The 10,848-nt window shown below is 38.9% G+C and overlaps 1 protein-coding gene across 1 annotated transcript; it reads right to left on the bottom strand.

The window, feature by feature from the left end:
* Window positions 1-2,466: 2,466 nt before the first annotated feature.
* On the bottom strand, window positions 2,467-5,476 carry LOC141013590 (uncharacterized). The gene is made up of 6 exons (XM_073487366.1): window positions 5,300-5,476; window positions 4,935-5,063; window positions 4,188-4,381; window positions 3,679-3,826; window positions 3,215-3,419; window positions 2,467-3,126 (listed from the first exon to the last, which is right to left on the bottom strand). Exons 1-6 carry the CDS (start codon window positions 5,474-5,476, stop codon window positions 2,822-2,824), a joined length of 1,158 nt encoding a protein of 385 aa, XP_073343467.1. The 3' UTR covers window positions 2,467-2,821.
* Between the last annotated feature and the right edge of the window lie 5,372 nt (window positions 5,477-10,848).

The raw sequence follows: 10,848 nt of genomic DNA, 5'->3' as shown, positions 1-10,848 counted from the left end.
GAACACCTACCAGTACAGTTACTAGTGGTTCACAGCGGGTTGCCTCAGCCCTCCCCAGAGCCACTGTTGCCAAAGCATTTCAGAGGTAACTTTAAATTAGAAATACTTTATTTAATCCCCGAGGGGAAATTTAAAAATGTCACAGAGCAGCAGCAAGACAATACAGACAACGACACAGATCACAAACACTGAGTAAAAATACATGTAAGACATAAAAACACATAGTGTATTAAAACACAGAATAAAAGAAATTTAAAGAAAATTAAAGTCACATATTCAATGACTATGAAACCAGAAAAAGATATACAATAGATTTTATTGCACACAAGCTAGTTGAGATCTGATTATGGGGTCATATAGCCTATGGTGTGGATGTTCTGAGTTGTTATGAATGGCCTTTAACATCCTCAATGTGGGGGAGATGCACACTGAAGATATCAAAGGCCATTCTTAACAACTCAGAACATCCACTCCATAACACCTGTAGCTACTGGTGGATGGCTCCTCTCTCTTCAATGCCAGATAAATAAATACAGAAGATCCTTATACCAACAGCCATCAAGCTTTTAAATGCTTTTAATACTTCTTCTAATATATGAGCTGCCTAACAAATTGTTCTCAACAATTATTCTCATTCTTATATCCACTCCATTAGCCATTATTTGTCTCATTTGTAGACTCTAGTTCTTGTTGATATTCAAAGTGGTGGAAAGTAACTAAATAATTGTATTTAAGTACTGAGTATTTTAATTGGCTTCTATACTTCTACCACTACATTTCAAAGGAAATGTTGAACTTGTTACTATTACTATCAGTTCCTACATAAGACCATTAAGCATTGCTAGGTGTCATGGTTTGTGTCCGTGCGTCTCCTGTTTGTCTTGTGTGATGTTATTCCCTGTCTTGTCATGTCTGGCGTGTTCCTTTTGTGGGAGTTTCATGTTTTATTTTGAAGTCGTGTGTCTTCCCTCTGTGTTGAAGTTTCCCCGCCTCTTGTGATTATTTAATGTGTCTCACCTGTTTTGATTACCCCTCGTTTTCTCCTGTGTGTTTAAACCCTGTGTTTTCCCTTTGTCTTCATTGTATCGTCTGTTGACTTGTCATTTGTCTCTGCTTGGCCCTCCTGTGCTGTTCCTCCAGTGAGAAAAAAAATCTGATATTCTTCCAGGTCAGTGTTCCTTGCTGAGGTGGTTAGTGGGAAGCTGAATCCTAGCAGAATGGTGGTGGTGAGGTTTTTAGAGTGCGAGGCTTCTCTTCAGGGGATTGCCACAAAAGTACAGGATGCCATTGGAAGTGAGGAGCCCTTAATATTGACTGATGCGCAGGGCAACGCCATTGTGGAGTCAGAGGGAACAACAGGTGGGTAACATAAATTATTGTTGTGTTTCTCTGTATTGAGTCTATGCTTTTTTGATTACAAATGAGTGAACCACTTAAGTTGTAATGGTTTTTCCTGGTTTCCGCTCCTGCTCCAAGGGTCGCCTTACTGGAAACAAAACGCAAGAAAGATTCTTGCTGTTCCAGAAAAGGACTTCAGAGAGCTGCAGGGCACCAAAAGAAGGAGAATGAGGTAAGGTCATCTCATTTACACTGAAATGTATGTGTTCCTTTTTTTGTTGTTGTTTTGTTTTTTCTGTTAGACTTATCATTACATGACTTTTCAGACAATTTTGCCATTGCTGCTTCTGTATACAACATACATAGGATTATTTGGCATTCCCACATACTAATACTCTGTCTGCCGCTAAGGAACCAACTCCCCCCTTAAAGAATGAAAGCCTGTCGACCTCATATTTCCATATTCAGGAATGGAATTTTTCACCCCTTACCAATTTTACTGATTTGTGTCTTTTTCCTAATAAATACATTTCCTAAATTGCAGCCCTGACCTGGCAAAGCTACATTCATAAATCCAATACTTATGATTATTATTTTTTAGGCTCTTTTCTAAACTTTCAAACCAAAGGTTAAGCTTCCACCCCACCACCACCAATCCTGTTCACCACATCCAGTACATAATCTAGCCTGTGTGTTTTGTTTTATCCCTGTGTAGCAGCCGAAAAGATGAAGATGTTGGAGGCATTACAGAGGTCACAGAGAAAATTGAAGACCTCGTACTTGCATCTCAGAGTTTCCCGGATGTCACTTCAGCAATCAGGGAGCTCACCAGTCTGGCTGCAGCTCAAAGAGTGACCCTGACTCGTTCCCAGCTGCAAACCATTAAGCAGGGGTTCTCCTGTGTTATTTGCTTGAGTAAGTATCCAATGGATCTATTTTATATGGTGTGTGCCACAATGTAAGATTTACAAATAAACATTCATTTTTTACATTATCTAACCAACGTCAGCTGTATGCCAGCCACTTCATCTTTTGTAATATATCAGACATTTTTTATAATCATCAAAGTTGTGTAAAAATATAACGCTCATCCAATACACCAAGAATATTTGACTGGGGAAACACTTGCAGAAAATGACTAGTTTTTCTCATTTTGTTTTTTAGAGTTCATCGGGGAGCCGGTGTTCACACAGTGTTGCCAAAGCATCATTGGCTGCAAGACTTGCCTGGAACAGTGGCAGGAGACCTCAGACAGTTGCGCAAAATGCAGGGGAAATGCTGAAGGCAACAGCATGTTTGAAGTTAATGGCCTGTCTGAGGTATTTTCTGTTCTCAGGTCACTTTTTGAAGAAGATGAGTAATTTACTCAGAAACAGGCAGATATTTGAGTTGTTTTAATTATGAAAGATTGAGTCAGAGTTCACTGCTACCAGTTGTTCTACTTGTTTACATTCTTTGAGTTCTAATACAGCAAATGGTGTTTTTACACATTGCGCCGAGTTGTGTTTATAAGAAAGAGAAGTGCTTCTTTGTATGGTGTGAAATCATTGTTGACTGCTTGAGAGAACAATTCAGAAATGTCAGAATATGTGTCTGCAAACTGATTCTCAGCCAGTACTTTGTCTTGTTCTGTGGAAAATGGATCTACTCCAAAGGTAGATTGTGGTGTCAGTGAGGACCCCAGCTGTTGTCTGTAGAGGTCTGCTGCTTCAACTGAATGAGGCAACAGCTCCTGTGGGATTTTTTTGGGACACCCACTGCCAGCCAAGTTATTTGGTGTACCTTTACCTGTAAAATAAAGAACATACTGTTGACCTTGAGACTTATGTGTGCCTGTTGTAATTATTTTAATGTTTGCAATACTGATTTATTTCACCTGGAATTCGATGAGCATTCCAAGACTCCACCACTCTTGTAAGACCAATCTGGCACAGCTGACCAGTCAGGCAGGACACACAGTATCTGACAAGGCTGTCATCCATGTCCAGTTCTTCCTGATCTACCAACTGCAGAAGGGCTGTCTTCAGGGGGTAGTTGACACGATTATTGACCTCAGGCCAGATTCGTTCAACTGTGTGATTCTGAATGTGAGGCAAAAACTTGTTATTAATTTATTCCAATGGTTAAATTAAAAATATGTAGACCTTCCAGAAAAGTGTTCTGCTTATCGTAGAAGTTGGAAAGCATAGCAATTCTGAAGAAAATTAAAAAGATAGCATGATGCTGAAACAAACATAATAGTATCTAAATACCTAACAACACAAAATATTAACAATAAATAGCTTCAATGGGCATGCAGTGTGTGTTGGTGAAGCAACCATAGAAACTACTGAACTGTACCCTTGTGGATGGAGTTTGTAGGTAAGGTCTTCTCTCCTGATCATAGCGATGAGATGACAGTAGCTCCTGCATGAAGAGTGTCAAATAGAATTCCTTTCCATGATCCACGCGCACCTGGTCCCACATCCCATTAGCAACTACTGCAGGCCTATTGGATGAAAAACTTGATTTTAATTTGTGCAAAGCTTTTCAAATGTAGCCATTCCAAATCAGTTATTCTCTGTAAAATATAATGATTCAGTCATAACAAAGTAAATGTTAAGCAGTCAGCATTTTGTCACACTTGTGTACATGTAGGATACTATTTCAATGCCAGTTTAAATGAAGAGTCTGTCATTTATATGGGATTAGTATATGCAGCCTTTCCTTTCAAGTAGGACGTCCAAAATCACATATCATATAGTGTCATATCACAATCTTGATACCATATTGATATATTGGCCAGCAACCACTGTCTTGCATAAATGACAGAATACTGCTTTAAGTGTCCACAAATTACAGGCTATTACCTGAAAACATCTTCATAGATGACTAGGTTGTTTTTTATGGGCATTGTGGAATGACCAACAACCTTTTTGCTGAAGCCATCAATGGCTACAACATGTGTGACCCCATACATCGCTAACTTTTCATTCTGGTCCATATGAATCTTCTGTCCCATGTAGTCTGCTTGGTATGGTATGGGGTTGAGATTGCGGGCACCCTAAAAGAAGACACGAAAATAATGTAACAATTCCATAGAAACATTTCCTACAACGCCATCCTCAACGACATAGTCCTATACTCTAAATGGGCTGATAACTAGCCCCTCCCACTTCTCACTTTCTTAAAAAAAAGGCTACTGGTCATAAAACAGTAAACACTGTTACAAGGAAGAAAAACATCGGCGACATAAAAGGACGAGGAGGAAAATAATAGGCTACATTTGTTACCTACAGTAGCAACCATAATATTCTTTTGTAGCAACTTAACTCTAAACGCTACACTAACGGAAGACAACATATTTCTATTTTCAAAATAAAAGCATTTGTTATTGTAACCTACTACGGCCACAGAGACGCGCCCCTTAACCAGCTGATCCCTGGTTTACACCAACGTCTCTGTTTACACAAATACACACATCATAACACCTAGGCTATAATAATCCGCTGATCCATGAATTGATTTCTCAAGTTGAAAACAAATGTATGTGGTTGTCATGGAAGTGACCACGGCGCTACCTGAATCATCCTGAATTTGCCAAGTGTAAAACCTACCTGGCGTCTTGCTTCATGGTAAGGTTGGTGCATAGTTCTGAGCACTGATCCTATACGTGTCTCAGCAGCATGAACCCCTTTAATGGCGAGATACCCCTTCATCATTCTTCTGCCAAAAGTTGGTCCCGTCTAGAAAAAAACAAACATCATTTTAACATTCCAAAATCATGCCGATATGTTTGGTCATTGGGAGAATACGTAAAATGGGGGCGGCATGGGATTTGCAAGTGTTTTACGGAATCTGTTTACTGTTGTGTAGATCAGGCTATAGTGACGATAAAAAATGTCAATGTGGGGACAAGAATTCACTTCTTTTCCCACGCACACACATATCAAAGAAGAAAAGATCAGATAGTCTTTCATACCTCGGCTATGGCTTTTGCCACCTCCAACTCCAGATGTTCCTCGGGCAATCCCATCAAATTTACGCCGTTTTCAGCACAGAATCTTCTCACATTTCGAGCTGAAAATCCTCTCCTGCCCCCGCTTTCTACTGAAATGCGCGCAGAGATTTCGGATGATGACAGGCCTTGTTTTGCCATGTCTAAAATCATTTCTGAGTACGGCTCCAAAGACATTTTGCTCATTCGCGCTTTAAATGACAGCTTCCGGTGCGAGAATATGAATAAATGGTTGTTTTTGGTTGGTTTTTTCGTTCCTGCTGACTAGTGAATTTATTTTTGATATATGAAATAGAAAATGAAAATAAAAGAAAAATTCAGCGTAATTCAATTTTTGTTTTTGTGTTTCAAAACGAAAATCAAATAAACCAGTCGTTTTTTGTTTTTTAATTCCCATTCATGAAGGGAAATTCCAATGACCAAAAGATACACGGACCCTTGCAGATGTCAGACTTGATATGGGGGGTGCTTCATTATTGGGAAGACGTCGGCATTTGGTCAAAATGCCCTCCATTCAATGTTGAGATGATGGATCAAAGCTGCATTGCCCGGCCGCTCTACATAGTACACGCTCTCATCACTTCCACCTTTATTTATTTATTTATTTATTTAGATCAGATCTTTCAGACAGCAAGTATTTCACTATTCATGAGCTAAATTAAAGCAACACTAGGTAGTTTTTCGACCTTAAAATAATGTTTCTAAACTCAGTTAAGTTGTAGAAAAACGGTTAATAGGATGAATGGTGACGTCTCTGCAGCCTGAGGGGGGTCGCGCCGGCAGAAACCGCACTGTGTAACTTCCCAGAGCGGGTAGGAGCCTATCTGACTTAAAGGCGTCTAGTGCGACCTGCTTTACGACACGTTTATTCATCGGTGGATTTAGCCAGCAGCTACTTGGATTTTTCGTAAACCAACGCCATGGCTGAGCCAGCTAAAAAAGCCAAGAAGGTATCGTCTGAGGAGGCGAAGAAAAGAAAAAGAGAAAGTGATAGAACACGAGCCCGGACATAGATACACTCGGTGGCGCGAGCTGAGTAAGAAATGGGTTTCAAGACTGATGGCGACCTAGCCTTGATGCTACTGGATTTGTAAGTCATATATTACATATATACATATTTATTATCTTACCGACTTTTACTTTGAGTTGATTTGCTGTTATGTGGTGTTCATTGGGGCACTATTTGTCCACAGTTTATAACCGTAATAAAGCCGGGAGATAATCTAATGCTGTCCATTTCGATAGCTTGCATGTTTTCATGTAGTGACTGTAAACGATGACTAACTGACTAAAACACTATGAACGTCTTGTCTTGAAAAATTGCAGATTCCTTAGTTCATGCAGATAATCAACGTAATTGTTGAACAGTGTGGTCGGGAGGTAACGTTAGGCTATTGTTGTTATCGGTAACGTTAGCATGCTACTGACTGTTGTCGTACCGAGTTGGTTGTAGTTATTACACCAAACACAACGTCAACTTGCGATTGTATTTAGTAACTCCCGAAAACATAGTTATATTTTCAGATGTTACCAAACACATTCACATGTATTCATTTTCCCCAGGGATGCGCAATTATCTGTTACCAGTGTCGTAAATACTGTCGCTTTACGACACTGGTAACAGATAATTGCGCATCTCAACCAGCTGGGGGTAGTAATGAGTCCAAACTACCTAGTGTTGCTTTAACATGAAAAAACATCGATTTGTTTTGGAATATAAGGAGAAAATGAAAAAATACTCCTGACCTTCAAAAAGAGCTACCTAATTTTGTATGTGGGTATAATTAAGAGACACGATTCTGACGAGAAATTTATGTTTGAAATTTCAGCAACCTGCCTATAATGCTGATGCTTGTGCAGTGTAATAAATTCCAGATCCTCACTCCTGGTCATCTTTTGTTAGTGTGAGTTATAGATCGCCAAGGTGAGGTGAGTGTTAGAAATCCTCATGGTTTGGACCCATGGTAAACATTTTTAAACATGGTAAAACCTGACCTGCAAAAACTGATTTTCGCAAGTAAATAAATACAACAAGAGTGGATTTGAAAGAGGACTGCCAGATCTGATTGAATTAACCTGAGGATAATTAGACTGAAGACTCTGTCATTTTCTACTTTCAGTCTGCAGTGACTTCGATCTTTTTTTTTTTCAAAGTAAACATGTGTTAATTCAGCTCCACTGAGAAGAAAAACAACTGACAGTTATGTAAATGCTCTACACAGGAACCAAACTACTACATGCCAGCTGGTAAATATTTACATGTATAGCCTGAGGGGTCAACATGCTGTTATTCAGTGTGCACCTGTGTGTTAGTGTCAGTGAAGGAGCTGATTCATTTAATTTAAAAGGCTTTAGGTTGTTTGACTGACAGGAAATTGACCAAAAACGTTTGGTACATGACTTAAGCACGTTATGTAAGTTAAAATACGGGACACAAACAGTTGTTTCCTGGGACAAAGTCCTGTGTTTGTTTTTATATAGACTTTCTTCCTCTTTATACTATTTCACCTGATTTCCTCCTTTGCTTTTTTCATTTTTACTACGACCACTAGAGGTCACAATTGAACAATAAACGTAAATGTGGGTCATAATAAGCTGCTCGCACAGTCGACCCCCTCGGGCCACCTTTCTGGTGAGGACTGACCAGAGATGGGGACTTGAGTCTGAGGCTTGGACTCGAGTCGCACTTAAGTTGCACAAACAGTGACTTCAGACTTGACTTGCGACTCCACCTCAAAAGACTTCAGACTTGACTCGGACTTGAGCTTCGAGACTCAACAACCTGTATTTCATGCAATTATTGCTTTTTTAAACCTAAATGTATTCATGTATTTCTATTTTATTTTATTGGTGCATAGACGTGGGGAAACGTATGACGAGCTGCATGTCCCCTTTGCCATAATGTGCAATGTAACGCATGCGCGCGGACTCACAGATCAGAAAATGCATTGACCATGGCGACAACAAGTCCTCTCGGAGTTGTGCCTTTTATCATTACTTTTGGTTACAATAACTTTGTGCACACTGGAAATAAGCCAACAGTTACATGCAAGGTGTGTGGCACCAGGATACATGATGCCGGTTCAACAACGTTGAATTTCATAAGGCATCTCAAAACGCACCCAGACAGGTCGGTCACTTGCTAATGAGAAAGAGACATTAAACTTAACATATATCATCACAGGTAACAAGCTAACCATCGCAAAGTGTTGTGCTAATGCTGGGAACAGGCAGATTGCATCTTTATAGTAGGCCATATGATGTGACAGACTTAGGACATTGCATAGTCTAATCTTCTGTTACTTAACACATCCCTCTAGCCCTCGGACCTGCTGAAATATTAACCTAAGTTGGAGACCCAATGTAAGTTCTGGATGTAAACAAAATTAAGCTAGCTCCATTAAAGCATACGCAATATTTTTCCTGTCACAAGTTCACATCCACTCTTGGCTGCCCACATTTTATTTCAGAAAAAAGAAATGATAGAAACGTTGCAGTATTAGTTTAGAGCTATTTGCCCCCCAGAACACTACACATATGTCAGTTTTATCATGCAGATAAGTGTTTATAACACTTATACCAAAATGTTGAAAAATACAGGTATGAAATTGTGTTCACTTACAATACAGATGTTTTCCTCTGACTTTGAACACATGTACATAAAAAACATAAAACATAAAAATGTAATGCATGATGAGGTTGGGCTTTACAGCCAGTTAGTAACACAGACAAACATCAGGTATCCTTTGAGCAGATACCAAAATGTTGAAAAATACAGTTATGAAATTGAAACAGAGTTCTTAATTTGTGTTTCTTCAGATTGCATTGCAGTAGACCCCATAAATTATCCTACAAATGATTTTGATACTGTTCTGTATGGATGGTAGCAACAGGACATGCTTTGAATTCATAAGACTTAACAATACAGTGTTAGGGACAGATCAGATGGCCAGAGACTTGAGACTTGACTTGAACTCGTGACAAAAGACTTGAGACTTGACTTGGACTCGAGCTCAAAGACTTGAGACTCGACTTGGACTTCCAAAAAATGACTTGTGAACATCTCTGGGACTGACAGATTATTTCACTGCCTCACTGTCTACAGAACAGTACAGGATAAGAACATGGCCAAAATGTTTTACAAAATCACTCTAGTTATATTTTAATCACATACTTGTCAACCTGACTGTTATGAAACTGGGCAGGAGGGTGAAGAGTGATGGATCAAATATTCAAAGCTTTGTCCCAAATAAGATTCAAGTTGGAAAATGTAATTATGCCCTCCTTTTTGGTCATATTTTTCACCTTCTTGTCATATTCTGAAAAATACACAATATGTACTCATCATTTCTAATTAGAAGGTGACGTGAACAGCTTTTGTTATAGCTAGAGGAGGGTAATTTCTCTAAGACAAGAATGTGATGTATGCAATATTTCCCTCCAGCACACACAGCTATTTTTGTCTTCGAAATACTGCATAGCTCAGTAAAATGTCAGATATGTTTCAAGTGAAGACACCAGAATCTGCTGTAACTGTGGTGTGAAGTGCTGACTTGCTTAAAGGAGCTAATTTTGACTAATACAAAAAAAATTAAATACACTGAATATATTACAAAAGCAAAAAGCAACCGAGATGATCACGCTCTATTTATAAAAGTTGTTTCACATACAGCATTCAGCAATTTCTTGTGTCCATAACAGACTGTTCTTTTTTTTTTTAGAGACAAAGTAGACATGACAATAACCTCAGTTAGTAAACCATCTCCTATCAACACCATTGCATTAACAAAGTGCTTTCAGCCAACTCAACTTATTTGCTCACATAAATTAATTTTGGAAGGCACTAAGAAACATGCTTTTTTTTTTATCCAATCCATCCTCGTCAGAAAAATAAACCATATTTGCATTGTTTGTTAGGTGGTGACCTCTAGTGGCCGTTTTAATTATCAAGGCAGCAAAGGAGGAAGTCATGACAAGGAGAAAAAATAGTAAATACATTTGCACAGGGAAGAGGACAGGGTGGACAGATGGGTAAAAAACAACAACATTACTTTAACTAGGGGGACCGTTGTTTGTGTCCTGTGTGAAGCCAAAAGTCAACAGTGAGTTTTAAGCAACAAAGTTAACTTACGTCAAATACGTAAAGTAATTTAAACTCTGTAGTAAGTAAAATAAAGTGAAGTAACTCAAACTACGTTGTTGTCGTAAACCTAAGCGGGTAGTAATGTTGCCTAAACCTAACGAACTGGGGCTGGACGTTGAGGATCCAAAATGCCTGTCGTTCCTGTACTGGAAAATCCATGTCTCTCTGTGAACAGTGATATAGTATGTTGTTATCGTTGTTTCTGGCAATCAGCCTAGTCAATTGTTCAGCAATGGGGATTATCTTGGTGACAACTTGTTGGATTATTTGAATCTTCATCTTTAAATGCACATCAATACAGAACAGAATTGGATGTCTCAAACCATCTGAATTAGCTATAACTGAAACACAAGTTATTATAATGGTAATT

This window comes from Pagrus major, chromosome 18, assembly GCF_040436345.1.
Source record: "Pagrus major chromosome 18, Pma_NU_1.0".
Classification (NCBI taxonomy): Eukaryota; Metazoa; Chordata; class Actinopteri; order Spariformes; family Sparidae; genus Pagrus; species Pagrus major.
This window is presented reverse-complemented; position numbering and strand designations above follow the sequence as displayed.